The sequence below is a fragment of the Crocodylus siamensis genome, chromosome 9 (assembly GCF_052110815.1).
Source record: "Crocodylus siamensis isolate JL-2025a chromosome 9, ASM5211081v1, whole genome shotgun sequence".
In the NCBI taxonomy this organism is placed as follows: Eukaryota; Metazoa; Chordata; order Crocodylia; family Crocodylidae; genus Crocodylus; species Crocodylus siamensis.
This window is the reverse complement of record NC_143403.1, coordinates 17,708,515-17,729,257: the sequence shown is the minus strand read 5'-3', so window position 1 is coordinate 17,729,257 and position 20,743 is coordinate 17,708,515. Positions and strand designations below refer to the sequence as shown.

Sequence of the window (20,743 nt, the reverse complement as noted above, 5' to 3'; positions counted from 1 at the left end):
CGGCGCCGGCGCAGTCCTCCAGCGGCGGGGCCCGCAAGGTGGGGCTCACGCCTGCCCCCTGCCCCCTGCCCCCTGGCGGCGGCTCCTCCCAGGGAGCCGGGCCGGGCAGAGCCGCCACCATGAACCCGCGCCTGCAGCACTGGCGGGAGGCGGCCACGCTGCTGCTGGCGGCCGGCGCGGGCTGCGGGGCGGCGGCTCGGGGGCGGGCGCGGGCGCCGCTCGGCCCCTTTGACTACGAGCTCCTGCTGCTGCAGCGCAGCCCGCACAGCGGCTTCCTGCCCGGCGCGCACGTCTTCCCGGGCGGCCTGGTGGAGGCGGCCGACTTCTCCGCCGACTGGCTCGGCCTGCTGCCCGCCTCGCCCCGCTGCGGGCTGGGGCCGGTGCCGAGCGGCGGCCGCGCCCCGCTCTTCGCCACAGACCGCGCCGGCCTGGGCTCGCCGCTGCCGGGGGACGTGGCCTTCCGCATCTGCGCCATCCGGGAGACCTTCGAGGAGGCGGGCGTCCTGCTGGTGCTGCCCGGCCGCGGGCCCCCGCCCGGCCCCGCCGCCCCGCTGCTCCCGGCCCGGCTGCCGCCCGCCCCCGAGCTGAGCGCGTGGCGGCGCCGCGTGCAGAAGGACCCGGCCGCCTTCCTGCAGATGTGCCGCCAGCTGCGCTGTGCGCCCAACATCTGGGCGCTGCACGACTGGAGCAACTGGCTGACGCCGGCGGGCCGGGGCGGGCGGCGCTACGACACCGCCTTCTACCTGTGCTGCCTGCGGGGGCGCCCGCACACGGCGCAGGACGAGCGGGAGGTGACGGGCTTCAGGGTGAGCGCGGCCCGATGGCGCTTCATCCTCTCCGCCTCTCCCGCCTGTGCTCAGGGGGGTCTGGCACCGCTTGGAAGAGTTTCATCCAGAGGGCTGGGTGGGAATCCGCCCCACAAGGTGGCAGGGAGACAGATGACTTGTCTGAGATTGCGTCTTTCCTTCTGGACAAGAACTGCTGGCCTGCTCACCTGCACCTGGTGTCTAGAGCATCCCCCTGGGAAGTGCAAGACCCAGCTTCCAGTCATGGGCAGGGCACAGCTTTTTTTCGTAGACTACTTAGACATTAGGGGCTGGAAGCAACCTCAGGAGATTATTGAGTGCAGCCCTCCAGCCATAGGCAGGAAGTCAACTGGGATCAAGTGATCCTGGCAAGAAATACATCCATGTGTTTTTTTGAAAGAGTCCAGAGTAGGTGTTTAGACCACCTCTGCGGGGAGTTTGTTCCAGACCCTGAACACTTGCACCGTAAAGAACTTTTTTCTTAGGTGTAGTCTACATCGGCCTTCCTGGAGTTCATAGCAGTAGACCTTGTTATTCCTTGGGGAGCTCTGGTGAACAGCTGTTCTCCCAAGTCCTGATTCACCCCTTGTATATAACTGTAGGCTGCCACCAAGTCCCCCCTGAGTCTTCTCGTCTGCAGACTGAAGAGTCCCAAGTCCCTCAGTCTCTAGTCTAGTGGTTCTGAGTCAGGCAGGGCAGGGCCGTACGTTAGGACATGTTTTGAACCTTGAAGGCTGTTGAGAAGTGGGATTGCCATCCTCTGGTGTGCTCTAGTCCCTTCTATGAGCACCTCTTTAGTTAGTTTCTTGGTATTATCAGTGTTTCTGAATTACTGTTTTTTCCCCCCTTTTAGAAATCACACATCTTAAAACCACATTTATAAAAAGTTCAGTGACTTTGTCTTTATAATAAGTTCATATTTGTTTATATTATGTTGTCTATAATAAGTTCACATTTGTTAATATTCACCATTTTAACACTCTCAGAAATCCACGGGGGGTATTTGTATACAAGAACATAGGGTTAAGGGGAATCAGTAAAGGCCTTCACATTGTGGACTCATAGATTTCATAGACATTAGGGCTGGCAGGGACCATCGGGTCCAGCCCCCTACCCAAATGATCCCAGCAAAATAGGCAGCATGTGTAAAACCACTCCTGTGGTTTTTGGTACCATAGGTTATTGGTATAAGCAGTGACTCTTTTGTGAGAAATATTCTTAGTGATGGGGCACTTACAGTAACTGTGGCTGAATTTGTGATAAACTTTGAGTCATTCAGTGGAATGAATCAGCAGTCTTTCTGTTGATTCCTGTTGACGTTGAATCAGCCCCTGAAGAATCAATATCCTCTTGCTTTACAGATGAAATTGAATTTCTAAAGTTGGCGTGCTTGCATACACAAAACTCAATTGTTTTATTGTCTTTAAAAATAGCTTTTGTGGGGAAAAATACATGTTTTTTTAAGTTTTTTGCTCAGTTCTCTTTTAGATTAGTTGGGTTTGTCCATATAAACTGTAGGCAAAACACTGAACATCTCCTTGACATCCAGAAAGCTTTTAGCTGTTCATTCCAGGCCTCTCATGAGCCAGACTTGTCTCTCTTGAGGGTTCCATGGAGGTATAAATAATTGGTAGGATTTATCAACAGAGACCAAAAAATAATATGTTATTTCATTGTCTTTCTTTTACAGTGGTCATCACCATCAGAAGCAATTGAGTGCTTTAAATCTCAGGAAATGTGGTTTGCTCCTCCTCAATTTTATGAATTATGTAGGCTGTGTAACTTTTCCTCACTTGATGCTCTGCATAGATTTGGTTCTGATCGTGCATTAGAAGGTTGTGAACGCTGGATGCCTGTTACGTTGACTGCTTCAAATGGCCACATTCAGCTATTACCAGGTAAAGTAACAAAATGAAGCTTTTTATTGTAGCAAGGGTTTTGGAAATGCTGATAATCTTACATTTTAAGAATGTAAATCAATCTATGGCTACCGGAGATGAAGAAAAATTCCCTGGTCACGTCCAGATCAGCATGGCCGTGCAGTATGTGGCACCGCAGACATGTTTGCGGCGCCACATACCACATGTTCTGGTGTTCTCTGTACTGCAAGGGAGCAGTACGGGGGGGAGTGGGGCTGACCCATGGATATCCAGGAGTAAAAAAATCCTATAGAAAAAAAAATAGAGCAGTGCATGCAGAGGTACTGGTCACGGTTCAAAACGAGTCAGGCCAGCCGGAGCCACTCTCTGGCTGCTGGGCTCCAAGTGGTAGGACTGGTGCTGCTGCAGCCCCAGGAGACCCTCAGGACACCAAGTAAGGCTCTGGGGCCAGCACAGTGATGGCCCAAGCCTCCCCTACCCCACCTGGGGTAACTTGTGCACCAGAGGGCGTGTGGCAGAGGCATTCTCTGAGGACAACTAGTGGCAGCACAAGGCATGCTGCTGCTTGTCCCTGGGGAACCAAATGTCCATGGTCATGTGGATGTGGCCCAAGAACAAGTAATTCCACAGTTGCCTGCTGCACATTTTATTTCTCTGAGGCAGCTCCTGTTACAGACAGGGTATTGAACAGGTTAAAGACTTCATTGCTATCCCGCCTTTAATCACTTACTAAGCATTAGTTATATATAGTATTGTGAGAGCAGGTAAATCTCAATTTGTATAGTAACTTTTATCCTGGAGGATATGGCAGAGTTTAAGCCCCACTCTGCCATGTCTTCTTGAAGCAAAATTTAGCCCTTGCTTTAACGAAGGATTTATAGCTAAACATTGCATTAACCGAAATTACAGTGTAGTTAGACCATCTTTCTAATGTGTGTGTGTGTGTCTCTCTCTCTGTTTTTGTTGTTGTTACTGCTAATCTTTCTTTTCTGTTTCCTGTTTCGTAAAACTTAGGCCTTTTGCCAAAAGAAAAAATTCTGATTATTTTCTGTTTCTTCAGATCTGCTTTTTCTTTTTGTTACCTCCTTGCTTTTGTGCTTTATAGTTGGTCCCACTTCAGCTGTTTTTGTCTATATTTTACTATACCATAGTAACTTTTTAAAAGGCCACACAAAATTCAGCCTAACAGAAGAGGTTTTTAAGTAAAACTGTATGACCTGATATACGTATTCCTAGTCCTGCCATAAACCTCTTGTATGATTGTTGGAAACTCGCTTGATCTGTCTACCTCATTTCCTCATTTGTAATGTAGAATTTCGTACCCTGCTTGGATGTAGAAAAGCCATAGTAATTATGTGAGTTTTTTAAATACTTTTTGCATACAATGGGAGGGTTTTAGATGCTTCTTAGTGCCTGGAAAAAGAGGCTTTGAACTTGAATGTCCTATTATACTCCAAAAAATTGTATTTCAACATATGGTACTTCCAGTGTTGGGGCATCGTCAATTAGGAAAGATTGGGGTTGATTAAATCTCATTGTACTCTGAACATTGTTCCTACACTGCTTCATTTCATAATGATAATGTAGCAACCAGCAAAGCGCAAATCAGAGTAATAAAATGTTTTATATATAATTAAAATATAATGTTTTTCAGGAGATGAGCTGTATCCAGAAGATCCAGATTATACAGGAGAAAAGAAAATGATTTGGTCAACAGATAAGAAGGTTGACGATCTAATGAAGGAGGGTAGTAGACTTCATCGGATAGTAATAAAAGATCTTAACAGTCTTGCAATTTATGTGAATATCCAGCCAAAATATAAACACATCAATCCAATATTGATGGACTCTAGTCTATTAGGAAATAATGAAGACGGCAATAGCAGACTATAATATGTATCTGCTTTTTCAGTCAATATTTAAGAAAATATATGTTTATTTTTAATACGTTTGGTCTTTTGTGACAGTTGCTGAGCAGATAGTATTGAAGGCTAAAGTTGAGCAGTACAGGCTTTTTTGCATTGTCCTAAAATTTACATCAACTCTGGGGAGCTTACCTCTCTGGGTAAAAGGAAGGATCAAGCTCCTACTTCATTTTAGATCTCTTTGAAATTGAAACTGAACAAATGTGCCAGGTGTGATGTTCTCACTGAACATATCAACATCACCATAATAAGCTACCAACTTGATTTTGTGGGTCAGTGAATGGTAAGTGAATGGCTGTATTTGACCTTTCCTAATGTTGTCCTGTCCATCCTAGGCCACTTACATGTTTACAGTGGGCTACAGTGATGCAATTAAATCGTCCTTTCTCATTGAAAACAAAAATGCTTGTCATGTTCTGAATTCAACAAGCTCTTTTTTCTGTGTTTTAAAAAGTTACAACAGATAGCGAGGCACGTGGAACTGTAATTTAAGTTTTCTATTCTGTGCAATATTTCCAACTCTCATATTTGAGAATCTGAACATCTGTGCATAAAGTGAACTTTGTTAACTAATGTTCATTTACTCTGTTTTTTAATACTTTTTATAAATTCTGTGTTTATGGTGAGTACAATTTAGTTTAAGTGAGTTTCTAACATTCATGACTAAAACACTTTAAGGTTTAACAGCTTTTTAGACTTTTAAACCTTCCAGAGCTTGTCTGCTCAAACTGTCAGCTCAGTCTGATAGCAGCTGTTCTCTTCATTTAGTGTCATACGTAATTTAAAGACTTTATCATCTTAGAAAAGATGAAAAATAAACTATTTACTGCATAGTTCTGAAAAGAACACAGAAATGTATTTTACTGTGCAAGTGATCCTTATGAACAACTGAAGAAGTGCAGTGCCTTGGAAATATCTACTGTCATGCTTAACCTTTCAAGTTTTGTTTTGTGACTTATACGGAATATATGTTGCCTTACAATATAAGTCTTGTATCAGAAGGCTACTTTAGCTTCCTTACATTTGGTCAGCCCACAAAGAGAGAGAGAGAGAGATTTCTTAGAAGAGAGATACTGACAGGGGATCTGTATAAGATTCTCTGTACTACGCATGGAAGGAGAAGAGGTTATGATTAAGGGCCAGCCACTAGAACTGTACAGAGAATAAGTTTTTTACAACTTTGAAAGTTTTAAAGTTTGGTTCTGTTGTACACTGGAATGAAAATAAAACCTTTTAAAATATGTATTTATGAAATTAAACTGTGTCTTACTGGATTTAAAAAGGGTTTTTTTAATTATCCAATGACTAGAGAATTGACCCAAATTCTGATGCTTTCTCATTTAAAATATTGTCCATTTTAGTGAAAAGCCTGTTTTGATGAAACAGATTGTAATGGAAAAAGATTCAGCCGATAATGTGTGTTTTACTAGACAGTAAGGTGAAGAGGAACATGTGGAGTTGAGGAACAAAAATAATGCACCTTTTATTTAGTATCTCAAATTGTTTCTGTTTTTAGGGGTAAATACTTCCACAGGTACTAGGAGAACAACAGTAGGAACATGCTGATGTTTGTGTTGTTGTTAACTTACATGTCCCAGTTTGAACATGTTTTTGAAGCTCATCTGTCAATATAAATGGGCAATGAAAGTCTTCTTAGCTAAATTTGCAGACTTTGAACTAGCAGTAGTTATGGTTTATAGAAGTTGCATTGAAAACATACCCATAAAATAATGCAAAAAGTGCTGCAATAATAATTATTTTGTGTTACAGTAGTGCCTAGGTTCCCAGTCCAAACTACTGGATCTATTATGTTAGCCTTTCCACAGAGTAAAAAAAATCCTTTCCCCTGAAGAGTGTATTGTCAGATAAAATGCAACAAATGATTATAACAGTTGGAACACAGTTAGGAGAAACAGAAATAAAAACATTCTCATGGACTTCTGCTATTTATCTTAGGTTTATTTATATCCTGTGATTTTAAAAATTAACCTAATTGAAACAGTTAACCACGCCCTGCAGATTTTACTGCCTATCCTCTATGCACTGCATTCAAAATAAGTCTTAAGAGCAGACTTTAGCGGTTAATTTAAAGAGCATGTTCTATGATTCTCAACTGGGGTACCTCAGCAGCCTAGGGTGCCGCTCAGTCCTTTCAGGGGTGACACAGTCGACCATTTAATATTAGCACCATTAGGTAGGCAAACACTTGCACATGATTCACAAAGCTAAAACCAGATATTTCAAATAGGAATCTGTAGTGTCAAAAACTTTCTGGCCTGTTGCTAAGTTCTTTGCAGCAGAAAAAGTTCTTTGAAAGTTTACTTGGTATTTTTAATGAGGTGGTTGTTTTTGTACCTGCTTTATCTTCCTTCTCTATAATTAAAGTTTTCTACTTTGTAATAGGAAGAGGATTTTTTTAAACTTTAAAACATTTTTAAATTAGGCCGTTCTTAGACCAAACTAAATAAAGGCTCATTTCTTAATAGAAGACAAACATCGGGACAATTGACAATATTAAAGAAATAGCATGTTCTCATATAAACCATTCTAAGTGTCAAGAGAAGAGCCATTAAAAATATAAATGCCTAAATCTTCAGAAGTAAGCGGTTTGCATTTTCTTCTTTCACATAGTTTCTGTATCCTAAAACAGTGCTTCTCAAAGTATCTGACGTGGCAGACCAGCAGTTTTTTTTTCCAGTGAGCCAGGGACTGGTGCCCGGTAGCAACTGCGTGTAACAGCGCTACACAAATGCACGACCGGCTGTTTCTTTCTGTTTCCTCACCTTGCATGACGTGATGTCACCTGGAGTGTTGGAACGTACGAACTGTGGTGCGACGTACGAACTCTTTCTTTCCTGGCAACTCGCTGGGGACTGGTGGCCTGTCTGCAGACCACCGCTTTGAGAAGCACTATTCTAAAAGACTGAATTAAACAAAAAAGTATCCAGCAGGGGGAGCTTCAAGGCTGCAACAGGCAGAATTTAATAAAGAGGGGCTGAAGTTACCCAGTAGGCAGAGTAGGATGGGACTTTAAAAGAGATTAACCATAGGCACCAATTCTGTGGGTGCTCTGAACCTCAAGCACCCACCAAAAAAAAAAAAAAAATTAGTGAGTTCTTAGCCCCCTTGAGCCATGTCTGTTTTGGTTTTACATGTTAGATCTCTGGCTGCTTGCAAAGGTTAAAAAACCAAACACAAACTGAGCTTTACCAGAAGCAGCAGTGTGTTACTTAAACCTGGCTTTCCAGCCTCTGTAAAGATCAGGTGCTTCAGTGGTGCTTTTTGGTGCTTTTAGCTAAAGCTGATTCTGTTACTAGCAGGGCCGGACACAGGCATGGGCAAACCAGGTGGTCACCTGGGGCCTGGACAGAAAGGGGGCCTGAAAACGGTGATTTTATTATTATTATTTCAGGTAAAAGGGGGCCAGATACTAAAAGTTCACCTGGGGCCAAAAGCACCAGAAAAAGCACCTGATCTTCAGAGATGCTGCAGAGCTGGGTTAAGTTATGCACTGCATCTTTTAGGCATGCCCAGGGCTTGGTGCGGGAACATGCCATGTTTAAAGTAAAGGGCCTTTGTTTTAACATCTGCATGTGCCCACTGCCAACACTGAAGTGGGCCTATGAGAGCAACTCGTTCTCAGAAAAACACCCTGCCTTGCCTTCTGTCTGACTTCATATGAAGTGGACAAGGTGCTCACGTTGGTGTGGAAAGCAGAGGCAATGGCACAGAGACTTACTAAACCACTTAGATGGGATATGTGTACAATAAACATTTTTAGGCCCAAATGAGTAAAAAGTTGACAGGTAGTTGAAGCGAAGCTGCGGAAGGCTGCAGACTGCGACTGCTGCGTAAGAGCTGGTGGCTTTAATGATCTGCCAGCTCCTCCTGAAGACACCTGGTCTCCACATCCTGCCTGGAGTAAGACTAGCTGTTTTTCTTTAACCCTGGCACAGAGGAGGCTGAAATGGAAGGGGAAGGGATGGGGTTGCATGAAGGTCCGGAGGACAGATGCTTCCCTTCCCCTGAACAACTGACTTGTGCACTGAATGGCATCCAGGTGCACCCCATGGGGCACAGGGTTGTGTGCAGCCGTTGTCACGACTGGTGTGAGGACAACGGAGCCGGCCCTTCCCACTCCTGACTCCGCGGGGCGCCTAGTCCTTTTCCACCCCATTGGCGCCCACCCTCTCCCCAGCGTGCTACGTTTCAGCTTCTGCGCCTGCGCGGCGGATGGTAAACCACCCCAGGCCGTGGGGAGGGGATACATTCGCGTAGGTGCAGCAGGCGCGCTGGGCATCAGTACCCCCATTGCGCAGGCGCAGCAGATTCGCTGGCACAGCCCCCCCCCCCTTGCGAAGACGCGCTGCGTGCAGCAGCTCCCATTGCGCAGGCTCAGTAGAGAGTCTGTCGTTGCAGGGGCGGGGCTTCTGGAAGCTTCTAGGCAGGGCGCGGGGGTAACGGCGCTTAGCTGGGGTGTGAATGCTGGCGGGGTTGCAGTCGGCGGGGCGGAGCGGGCTCCTTTACACCCTCGAATACAGTCGTTCGGCGCGGGGAGGGCTGTGGATGGGCTCGGCCCTCGTGCTCTGCATGCTTCATCCCTGCTTGCGGAGCGAGGTGGCTCTTGCGTCATGTGCAGGGAGAAGCGTATCTCTCCTCTTCTCTCCTCTCCCTCCTTCCCTAACGCCTCTGCTGGGTATTGGGAGCCCGTTACATTGGCTGTAGGGGGCATCAGCAAGACCCTCCTCCCTTGGTCCCCTCGCAGGTCGTCTTCCAAGAGAGGAAGACAATGCTGGGACACTGGAGAGAGAGAGATTTCACCCCCCCCCCCAAAATGGAGGCTTTGGGCAAAATGTACCCTCAATGCAAAGGGTAATTGCAGGTGGAGGAGCAGAAATCCTGCCTCCCCTTTGCGAAAGGACAGTGTATCCTTGGGGGTCTCTTGGAGGTCCTGAGAATGTGGATGTTGTGGTGTCCTGCTCTGTATCTAGCAAGCCTGAGCATAGCTCAGTTGTGTCCCTCTGCTTGCTTTGGCTTTGAATTGCCATCAATAAACACTTGGAAGATCTAGTAGTTTTTAAAGGTTATGTTAGTTTTCATGGGGAGAAGCTTCCCCCCACCCTGCAGGCTGTGCGTTGAGTAATTTGATGGACTGGTGGGCTCATTCACGCTCATCCAGTCAAATGCTAGTGATTTGTGGTGGTGGCTGAGGATGCAAAGAGGATTTTTGTGCACCGAGCAATAAAATTGGAACTGTTTTGAGTTCTGGTAATGTCTTAATAGATTGCAGCTTTTTGGGTAGGTGATGGTTATGAGTGGCAAAAAGCCAGTATAACTGTAGTCTTTGTGCTTTACATTCTCCGTGGATGAGGCCTTTCAGCTTTGCCTGGTCAGGGGTGCAGTATTCAGCCTGAATAATTTCTGGTGGTTTTACCAATAGTTTCATTTTGGGATTAAGCAGGATTTGGGGAGAGTACAGCAACTTGTTTTTCTGTATCCTTACGTGAGGAGAAAAGAAAGAGGTGATGGTAGAAGGGAGAAAGAAACACCGAGGAAGTAGAATAGTAGAAAAAAATCATGAGCAGACAAAAGAAAGACCTCGCAGAAGCAAATAGGATCTATGTTGTCTTTTTTTCTCACTTCTGCAGCCTCGGACACAGTGCAGCTGATTCAGACGTAGAAGGCATAAGAATAGCTTGAACAAACAACATGAGATAAAAGCTGAAAGGGGGAATAAAAACAAGGCAAATAAAGGAAGGTCATTGCATATCTTGGAGCAGTGAAATAGTTGTGGATTACATCAATTTTAATTTGTAAGGTAAAATGTACAGTCTAACTTTCTGGGTCAAACATTCCAGCAAAGTCCACTTTTTCTCCTCATCAACTCTTGTTCTATATATTTAGTTTTGTCCAGGTCTCCATTTTCATTCTGAAATGCTTATTTCAGTCCTTTGTGCTTGCAATCCCTAAAGTGACTCTATTTTAAAAAGTAGTATGGCGTGAAAGTATTTACTTTTCCTAAAAACTAGGAATAAACTTTCTAACCAGACCAGTACAGTACACCTTTTATTTTAAGCCTAGGTTCTAAATTTCTGTTTACAAATCTTGTTGAAAAAATAGCTTGCTTATTGATTGTATAGAGTTAGAAGGAGAGTTGAACAATGCATTTATTTTTAATCTTTTGCTTGATTTCATTCACCAATGGGTCTTTGGGACTAAATTCACAAGAGGGCCATCACTGCTAGTGTTATTCATGAAACTCCTGCTTAGGTGCCACAGATTTTGCTATTGCATGTGTGCCCAGCCAGCTAACTCCTGGCAGCACTTTGCTGTCTGGTGTCTAGAACAGTTAGCATAAACAAAAAATGATTATGTGTTTGAATGTCATGCTTGTAGGGTTTGTTCGTTAGGTGTTCTTAGACCAAATCCTGCTTGAAACATACTTTGGAAAAGACCCTATCCTGGACTTGCTTAGTGGTTAGAATATCATTTATTCCTGTTGGAGAAATTTGCTTCAGATTCTCTTTCTTCCTGAGGGATTTTGAATTAGATTTCCCACTACCTTTATGAAGGTGTTCTGCTGTCTGTGAAATACTAGCTTAAGATCAGCTAACTGGTAGTTTTCCATGGTCAGGCAAAATTTTCCTGTGAACTTCGGTGTAAGAGCATGAGATGTATCAAAATAAGTTGAGTATGCTAAGTATGTTGCTGTAGTAACCAAGTATATTGAACAAATATGGTTAATTTTGGGGTAGTTTAATTTTGAAAATTAAGATTAAGTTTTCATTTAGAGAGTATGACTTATGTTATGATGGCTGAATTGACAGATCTAAATCTGGATATCTTTAGAAGCGAACAAAATTTGTGGACCTGTTGCAAGTGCGAAGGCTTTTGAGATATGGGAAGTGCTGGTAATTTTAACTTCAAGATTAATGAGTGCTATAAAAATCGCTAGTTTTTCACTTGATCATCTTTTACAGCATTGCTGAAGAGGACTTCAGTTGATAACAATGATTGAAGTTTTAATATTAAAGGTATGTTGACTTTTGAAAACAAATATATTGGTATGCTGAAGTCTTCTAAAATATATTAGAATACAAGAGAAATTTTCCCTTTTTACTTCTGTGAAGTCTCACTGAAATGACAGGGCTAGGCAGTGTTGTGAGTGTAATGAGAAGTGCACCGATAGAAATTTTGGGGGCTGATAGCTGATTTTTAAGGAGGCGTATTGGCCTATACTGATCCGATTTTCGATGCAGCTGTATCCAGCTGGTAAATCTGTGGTGGAAGGGGCACGGGGGCACAGATCAATGCCCCCTGCAGTGAGGGAGGGACTGAGGCAGATGCTGTCCAGCTGGGGTGGGGCAGGTACAGGATGGAGCTGTGGCTTCTCTGGAGGGCACAGGGATGGGGAGCAGCTCCCACTGCTGGCTGCAGCCTGGGAGGGTGTGTTGTGAGAAGTGCCCCTAGATCTGCATGGTGCAGGCTGCAGCTGCAGTTTGGGGGTGGGGGCTGTGCCACACTCTTCCTGGGGAGGTGGGGGGACAGCCTGGGCTGCACTGCATTGGTGGGCTATGGCAAAATTTGGGGTGGGTGCAGCCCTCTTCCAGTGTGTGCCACCGCTCTTTGCCCCAAGCCCAGCCCCCATGGAGAAGAGCCCAGCTCCAGCCCAGAGCTTCAGCCTGCATGCCAGGGGACATATGCCCCGCACCCCACAGATGAGCTGCAGCTTTGTCCGACACCACTCCCCCCTGACTGGGCAGTGCCTGCCCCTGCCCCTGCCCCACTCTCTCACTTCAGGAGCATTGATCTGCCTTCCCCATGCCCCTTCCTTCACTGCTCCCTTTCCACCACAATGAACTTAACAGCTGCATGCAGCTCTCCAAGCTGCCAGGCTGTGTTCCTCGCTGCCTGTGTGCTGCGCTGCAGCTGCATGCAGGCAGAGGCATACCTGGGCAAAATTATCAGCCACATTGGGTCGATTTCCAATACAGCCAATTTTCTTTATGTCCGTGCCATTCTGATGCTGGACCGATGTATCAATGCACCTCTAATGAGAAGCAAGGAAACAACACGCAAAATGAGAGAAATGTTTTTCTGTAATTGTTAACTAACAGTCCTTTTGGATGAGTTAAACCAAAGGTGTCAAAAATCTGTCCCGTGGAACCCTATTATCCAGCTTGCTGTGTAGGCATGGGTGTTGGACTGGACCTGCATGCCACATGCTGTGGGCATTGGACTGGCTCTCCATGTGGTATATTGAGTTGGTTAGGGGTGTGCACTCTGCACAGTGTATGGCAACAGTCTGGGGTGTGTGCTACACGTGTCCTTGTGCATTGGATCCTGCATGTGGGGCCAGTTTATGGACCCAATCCAGAGTGTCCCTGGATCCAGTGTGCAGGGCAGGTTTGGCACGAGTGCCACATGCAGTCTGCATTGCAGACACTAACCCTGTGCAATGTGTGCAGCTGGTTCCAGCTTGTTGCAGCATGTGGTACATGGTGCTGGTCCTGGATGTGTACTGTATATGGCACCCATGCCTGACTGGCCTTATGTGCTGGATCCAGTGTGCAGGTCTGGTCTAGTATGGGCACTGTGTGCAATGTGGGCCCCAGACTGCCCCCTTGTTGTGTGCAACCTGTGCTAGATGGGCTTTGCATGCAGCATGTGGGGCTAGGGTCAGTGTGCAAACCCAGTTTCCTCAGCCTCTCCTTAGAAGTCATGTGGTTCAGCCCCCTAATTGTTTTGTTGTCCTCTGCTAGACTCTTTCCAATTTGTCCACAGTGGGGGACCCAAAACAGGGCACAGTACTCCAGATGTGGCCTCACCAGTGCTGAATAGAGGAGAATAATCGCTGCCTTTGACCTGCTGGCAGAGTTTCTACTGATTCAGTCCAGTATGTCATTAGCCTTCTTTGCAACAAGGGCACACTGTTGGCTCATTACTAGGGACCTACCAAGTTCATGGTGGAAGTGGGCTGCACAGCAGCTCCTTTTAATCTCGCAGGTTCCTCATGCACACCCCTGTCAATTGGTGGAGGGGCCCTAGGCCCCACTACTCACTCCTGATTGGAAGGGAGGCGAAAACTTGTTTTAAATATGGTGCTGTTTTTCCATCCTGGCTAGTCAGCACCAAGTAGCAGGGCCACTGGGGCCCCTTAGTTAATCAGCAACAGGATGGGGCAGGGAGCCTGCAAGATTAAAAGAGCTGCTATGCAGTTCACTTCTACCATGAATGCGGTAGGTCTTTACATTACTGTCCACTGTAAATCCCAGGTCCTTTTCTGCAGAGTTGCTGTTTAGCCAGTTAAACCTCATGAGATTTCTTTTGCCCCAATCCTCCAATTTTTTTGAGGTCTAGCCGTACCCTCCTGCATATGTACTGCTCCCCCAGCTTGTTGTCATCTGCAGACTTGCTGAGGGTACACTCTATCCCATGTTCCGTGTCACGGATGAAGATATTAAACAAAACCAGCCCCAGGACTGACCCTTGGGGCACTCGACTTGATACCAGCTGTCCACTAGACATCGAGCCATTGACTACTACCCTCCAAGCCTGATGATCCAATTTTCTCTCTACCTCACAGTCCATTCTTCCAACCTGAACTTTCTTAGTTTGCTTTCAAGAACGTTGTGGAAGACCATATCAAAAACCTTGCTACAGTCATTGTTTACGACATCCACTGGGCTCCCCACATTCACAGAGCTGGTCATCTTGTCATAGAGAGCAATCAGGTTGGTCAGGCATGACTTGCACTTGGTGAATCCATGCTGACTGTTCCTAAATACTGTCTTCTCCAAGTGCTTAGACATGGATTCCTTGAGGATCCCTGCTTCCCCCTATATTTTTCCAGGGACTGAGGTGAGGCAGAGGTCTGTAGTTCCCTGGCTTCTCCCTTTTCCCTTTTTTAAAGCTGGGTGCTCTATTTGTTCTTTATTCAATTGCCCTGGTTTTAAAAAACAATGGGCAGCAGCTTTGCAGTCCCATTGGCCAACTGCCTTAGCACCCTTGGGTGCATTCCATCCAGCCCCGTGGACTTGTACACATCCAGCTTCTCTAAATAGTCCCTAACCTGTTCTTTCACCACTGTTGCCCGCTCACCTCCTTGCCAAACTATGCTGCCAGGCACAGAAGTCTGGGAGCTAACACTGCCTGTGAAGACTGAGGTGAAAAAAGCATTGAGTTATTCTAGCTTTTTCTGCATTCCCTGTAACTAGGTTGCCTCCTCCATTTAGTAACGGACCTGCCTATTCCCTGATCCTCCACTTGCTGCTGACATGCTTGTAGAGGCTCTTGTTACCCTACATGTCCCTTGTGCTTTGGCCTTACTGGTTTTCTTTCCGCCTGCCCTAGCAATACTCTTATACTCCTCTCTAGTTATTTGGACAGGTTTCCATTTATAAGATTCTGTTTTGTGATTTAATGTACTGAGAAGTTCCCTTCTAAGCCAAGCTGGTCTTATTCCATACTTGCTAGTCTTTCTGCACATCAGGATGGTTTGTTCCTGCACTCTCAGTAAAGCTTCTTTAAAGTACAAGCAGCTCTCCTGGACTTTGCACCCCTCTGACTGACCTCCCAGGGGATCCTGCCCATGAATTCTCTGAGTGAATCAGTCTGGTTTTCTGAAGTCCAACGCCTTTACTCTGCTACTCTCCGTCCTTCCTTTCCTCAGGATCCTGAACTCGGTCATCTTGTGGTCACTGCTCCTCAGGTTGTCATCCACTACTACTTTCCCCACCAAGTCTTCCCTGTTTGTGAGCAGCAGGTTAAGAGCATGGCCCCTAGCACTTGCCACTTCAGCACTTGCACCCGGAAGTTGTCCCCAACACTCCAGAAACTTCGTGGATTGCCTGTGCCCTGTTGTATTGTCTTCCCAGCAGACTTTAGAGTGATTGAAATTCCCATGAGAACCAGGGTCTATGATTGGGAAAGTTTCACTAGCTGTTTGAAGAAAGCCTCATCCACCACATTCTCCTAGTCTGGTGGTCTAGAGCACACACTCACCGCAATGTCACCCTTGTTGTTTTCTCCTGTGACCCTAACCTGGATACTTTCAACAGGCCTATTTCCAGTTCCATACTGGAGCTCTGAGCAATCATATGGTCCTTTTACATAAAGCACAAGTCCTTTTCCTTTTCTCCCCTTCCTGTCCTTCCTGAAAAGTTTATACCCATTCATGACACTGCTTCAGTCATGCAAGCTCCCACCACGTATCTGTTATTCCAGTCTTGTCATAGTTCTGTGACTGTGAGGATTTCCAGTTCTTTCTGTTTGTTTTCCAGGCTCTGTACATTTGTGGGTAGGCACCTGAGGTGTAACCAGCTGATTACTGTAATTTCTCATGAGTGCACCTCCCTTGTTCCCCCTTGCTGCTTGTGCTTCCTCCAAGTCATCCACTTCCCCACTTACCTCAGGGCTTTGGTCTCCATCCCCTGGCCAACCTAGTTTAAAGCCCTGCATATAGCAGGCAGCACTGTGTGCTAGATCAGTGTTTATCACCCTGTGGGTTGTGACCCAAAAGCGAGTTGCAAGAGGTATACGAAAAGCTTGCGAACAAACTTTAAGAATGGATCAAACTTTAAAAAATGGATTCTCCTTTAAAAAAAGGAAAACATGGGAAAATATGGCTTTTCCCTTGCTGGTTGTCAGAGTTCCAGTCTGCAAGGGGCTGCTTGGCCCCCCCTTGCCCTACATGGTGTGGGGCCGCAGGTTGGGAGAAAGAGCGCTGGATTGGGACTGGCCATTGATATTTACAAATGTGTTGTGTTACAAAATAGGTTGAGAACCACTCTGCTAGATGATATGGCTCTGCAGTCTGGATCCAGCTTGCAGTGTGTCTTTGACACCCTTGCTTTAGATCAGTTTTCACTTGAATTTCTAATTTTACTTGAATAGTTATATTTGTCTAAGATGTTTTAGAAATAATAAAAAACATGATATAGTACAGTTTTGTCTTTTTGTGGTTTTAATTGCACTTCACTTCCTGACTAGATTGAAGATCCAGGTTGCTTTTGGGTCATTCTGAAAGGATGTGGATCTCTTGTAGACAATGAAGTGGAATATAGGAAACTGCACGCTGAAATGAATCAGTTCTATAACCAATGTTGTAGAGATGTGGATGAAGTAATACCATTAACGTTAGAAGAAGGGCAGGTAAAAATATTTATTTTGCTAGATACATTTTAAGGAAACTAGAAATGTTTGGTATTTTCATCAGGAAACATCACATGTATATTTGCTCAGATTTTTTTTTAAACCTTGGGAGTATTTCCATTACAGATTTATTGTATTTACTTGCATGTAAGCCAGGTTTTTTTTCCATGCAATCAGCATGAGAGGGGAAGGTCCTTGCCTTATAGTTGCATACAAGGAAGCCTCATTAAAAACATTCTCCATCACTAAATTGCCACCAAAGGCCAACAATAAAGTTGATTAATTACAGTCAGCACTGAGCATGAATATAGAACACATCCCATATTAGGCAAACATACAGATGGGAATCTTTTTTGTAAAAATATGTCTCTACCACAAGGCTAGATTAGTGTATTCCATCTGAATAAGATAAATGGTAGTGTCCATGGCATTGAGTCTTCCTCAGCAATGTATCTTTTTCAGGTCATGGTGAGCCACTACACTGAATACATTTAGATTTCCTCTTCATTCCCACAGCTGAGCTGTGTGTTTCCCATTTCCAGTGATTACTGTTCCGTTACCAGCCTTAAATGGCTGGCAAACATAATCAGAAGCAGCCTCAAACAGTTCACCCAGAACCCCTTTGTTGCCTGTTCTCTTAGCCTGTCACGTGATTAGTGTGGTTCTGCCCCACCATGAAGTAGAACTGGACCAGGTTGCCCCATGCCTCATGCATATAAATTCTTGGAGGTTTCTAGAGTGCTATGACAAGAACCTGATTCCAGTCATGAGTGGGAGCTAATTAGCTTTTGGCCCCATTGTGGCAGGGTGCAGGTATCTGGAGTATGCACACATACTGAGTAATGTTGAATTGTGGGGTCATGATGGCTTGAAATACTGTTGACTTGGCTGGGGCCCATCCCAATGAACTCTGTGGTAAATTATGAGCCTTTGTGCTTTGGACTAATCATGCATAGTTTGTACTGTATATAAGTAGGTAGAGAACTTCTGTTTAAAAGTGTGTAATATGCAGATTACTATAGGCATATTTCTTTCAAAGTCAGTGGTTTCATATTTGTCCCTCACTTCCATATATTCAGGGAGAGCAGGCTTGGACAATAAGGAGGGGGCTAGAGGGTTTCTGGGGGGAAGAAGTTGGTGGGGGTGGGGCAGAGGTCAAGGGGCTGCCTCTGGACCCCCCTGACCCCCGGATTAATTTTCTGTGCTGCAGCAGAGGAAGGGGGAGAAATTCCAAGCAAACCTACAATAATTAGGTTCTATACCTGGAAGATGATAACAAATTTATAAATTTTCCATATATAGAATTTAACTATTGGTGGGGGTTGGTCACCTTTTTTGAGTAAATATACATGTTACTACATTGTATCTATTTTCGCTTTTGAGGAAAGCATAGTATGAAGTAGAGGTTTTTCAGATGTTTGGGCAGTCATTTTGTAAAGTATTTTGTTGTAAGTTGAAAGAGAAATGCGTATGAATATTATTTCAATAAATGTATTGATATACGAACTGCAATATTTGTCCTTATTGGAGGTTGCACTAGGGATAAATTCTTTTTTTTAAAGGAAGAAGATTTTTTTACCTAGTAGCTATTCTGTGTTTAAAAAAAACCCCAAAATTTCAGGTGGAGAAAAGTAGGTATTTTGTTTTGTTTTCTTCCTTTCTTTTCAGGTGTGTGTGGTTTTTTGTCAGGAACTGAGATGCTGGTGTAGAGCAGTTATTAAGACAATCATGTCCTGTATGGAGCATTGCCTGGTAGAGTGCTTCCTTGTGGATTATGCCAAGTATATTCCAGTTAAAACAAGAGAGTATGTACTGTTCAAGAAGTTATTGTTGCCAACTGTCTCATAAGTTAATGTGGTTCAGATAATGATGATTTAACTAAGGACAGAGCTGTGTCTGTTTAAGCTGTGAAACCTATAGTTTGGGTCTTGTTAATTCTCTTGGGCATATAATGGAAAGCCTGAGTATAAATCAGTGTGTTTTTGGGGGGGGGGGGAGTTTTAAACCTGGATTTTCTTTTCAAATTGGTTTCTTTTAAAAAAAATTCAAAGGGCTTAAGTGAATAAAGTCTCCGTTTTAAAATAGATTTGATAATCTGTGTTAATACCTACATTTACTACAATATGTTAAATAATCCTTGGATGTTTAGTTTAAAATTAAATAATGTATGTTCATGGGGGAAAAAATTAAAGCCAACTGAACTGGAGAAGGCCAGTGACTGAGCATTTGAGATGCTTTCAACACCTGCTAAAGATTTCACTTCGGTTTATTCAGCTGATTCAGTTCATTAACTAATAGTCTTTTTAGTTGAGAAACATGGGATGGCTTAATTTAAACATTGGAAGAGGAAAATTAGGTAGAACAACTAGATGATAACAGTACAGTCTAAGTATGACAACTGAAATAGTCTTGTTTGTTATTGACAGAAAAGTTTTGTTTAATGCAGTTATTAAAACATCTTGCATTTATAGCTGGTCCCTTTTTACATATGCAGCAAAGTAGTTAAATGTTAAATAAGCTTGACATTTAATACTATTATTTAATAAACAATAAGTAACATGCTGGTTTTCTGCATTTTAAATGAACTCCAGCTTCCATCCAAAGGTGCTTTGATTCAGATTGTAAGTAAGGACAATTAATCTAGTGAAAATGGTAAACTTACACACTTTATAACACTATGATACATACATTAAACGTGAACTAATGTATCAAGCTATGCTAACTCTACTTAGTTGCTTTTAATAAATGTGTTGCATTATATATCCTCCTGGGTTAGCAATAAAAAACATAGTCGCAAACTGAGTATAGAGATAAAAACATGTTGATTTGTTGTTTAAAATGATCCTTTTAAGAAAATATCTAAAGTAAAAGGGAAAGAGGAGTAAAATCAGTTACTTAAATCAATATGAAGGACTCGAATCAATCCGACCTATTGTTCACAGGAGTTCCAGATAGTGGTTTGCATTGTCAAATACTAATGTTTCTGTCAAGGCTATGGAACGCTGTGGGACCTATGACAGTGTTTATTAAAAGAATCTAAATCTGTATGATAGTGGGCCAAGAAAGCCTTTAGACACTTGCATCTTGAGCAGCGTTTTTGCAGCCTGTTTTCTCTGGTCACAGTGGCCATAGAGCTGTATGTTTGAGGTGGGAAGGAGGGGATGCACCTGACTTTAGATTAGTTACTTAAATGAAGGCATGCTCCCTCTACAGTTAGTGATTTTGTTGTTGTTGTTGTTCAGAGGCTAAAATTCTATCTGTTCTAAAGTCTAAAATTCTCTAACTCCTAAGTCTGTGTTGTGCTTTTGGAAAGAAGAATGAAATAAGATGCAGGGAGACGAGAGGGCCTGTCTTGCCAAATGCAAGTTGTAGGATAGTAAGGGGGGGGTGGTCAATCTTTGGCAGATGTGCCACAAATTAGCCCTGTATCCTCCATGAATTCCACTTGGATCCTTTTCTGTTTTCTGATCTACTGTTCAGCTTTTTGCTTAATGCCTGGTTTCCTGCTTGACATGAGCTTTCTGCTCCATGCCCCCTCCCCAGACTGCCAAATGCCACACAGGCTGCCTGTGCCACAAGTTGGCCACCCTTCTTGTAAGAGATCAGTGGGAGTGAGACACCCCAGATGGGTGACAAATGTGTTACTGATTGCTGTGTATAATCATTTTAAAACTTTGTTTTTACTATTAAGCATTCGGGTTGCAGTGGAAGCATTTATGCGACTCCCATATAGAGCAAGAAAGTTTAGATTATACCGTATAAAGCCAGTGACGTTGCATATCAACTTCTGTGAAGATACTGCAGAAATAGTGTAAGTATAGCTTGAGAGGTTGTTCTGTTCTTCAACCTCACTCTTCTGACTAATTTCCAAGCTATATTTATTCATGTGCATCTTTTTGTTCTTGTGCATCTTCATGTAGTATCTTAAATAATTCTTCCCTTTCTAGATATATTTATAGGGAGCAGTCATATCTACTCT

The 20,743-nt window shown here is 44.1% G+C and overlaps 2 protein-coding genes across 2 annotated transcripts in view; both read left to right on the top strand.

Moving 5' to 3' along the window:
* NUDT19 (nudix hydrolase 19) lies at window positions 1–5,922 on the top strand. Its single transcript, XM_090063432.1, has 3 exons — window positions 1–806; window positions 2,497–2,704; window positions 4,341–5,922. Exons 1-3 carry the CDS (start codon window positions 120–122, stop codon window positions 4,577–4,579), a joined length of 1,134 nt encoding a protein of 377 aa, XP_089919558.1. The 5' UTR covers window positions 1–119; the 3' UTR covers window positions 4,580–5,922.
* Window positions 5,923–9,956: 4,034 nt separating this feature from the next.
* TDRD12 (tudor domain containing 12) overlaps window positions 9,957–20,743 on the top strand; it is a 79,070-nt gene continuing 68,283 nt past the window's right edge. Inside the window, exons 1-5 of the mRNA XM_090063090.1 lie at window positions 9,957–10,429; window positions 11,592–11,645; window positions 16,603–16,764; window positions 18,433–18,569; window positions 20,456–20,575. Of these exons, the coding sequence (XP_089919216.1) occupies window positions 11,622–11,645; window positions 16,603–16,764; window positions 18,433–18,569; window positions 20,456–20,575 (443 nt within the window). The 5' untranslated portion in view covers window positions 9,957–10,429; window positions 11,592–11,621. The remainder of the gene's footprint in view (window positions 10,430–11,591; window positions 11,646–16,602; window positions 16,765–18,432; window positions 18,570–20,455; window positions 20,576–20,743) is intronic.

What these genes read in the sequence shown, in the direction of transcription:
- NUDT19 (XM_090063432.1), top strand. Translation starts at nt 120, where the DNA reads ATGAACCCGCGCCTGCAGCACTGGCGGGAGGCGGCCACGCTGCTGCTG. An exon ending in GGGAGGTGACGGGCTTCAGG is followed by an intron (nt 807 to 2,496) that starts GTGAGCGCGGCC and finishes TTTCTTTTACAG; the next exon opens with TGGTCATCACCATCAGAAGC. An exon ending in CCACATTCAGCTATTACCAG is followed by an intron (nt 2,705 to 4,340) that starts GTAAAGTAACAA and finishes AATGTTTTTCAG; the next exon opens with GAGATGAGCTGTATCCAGAA.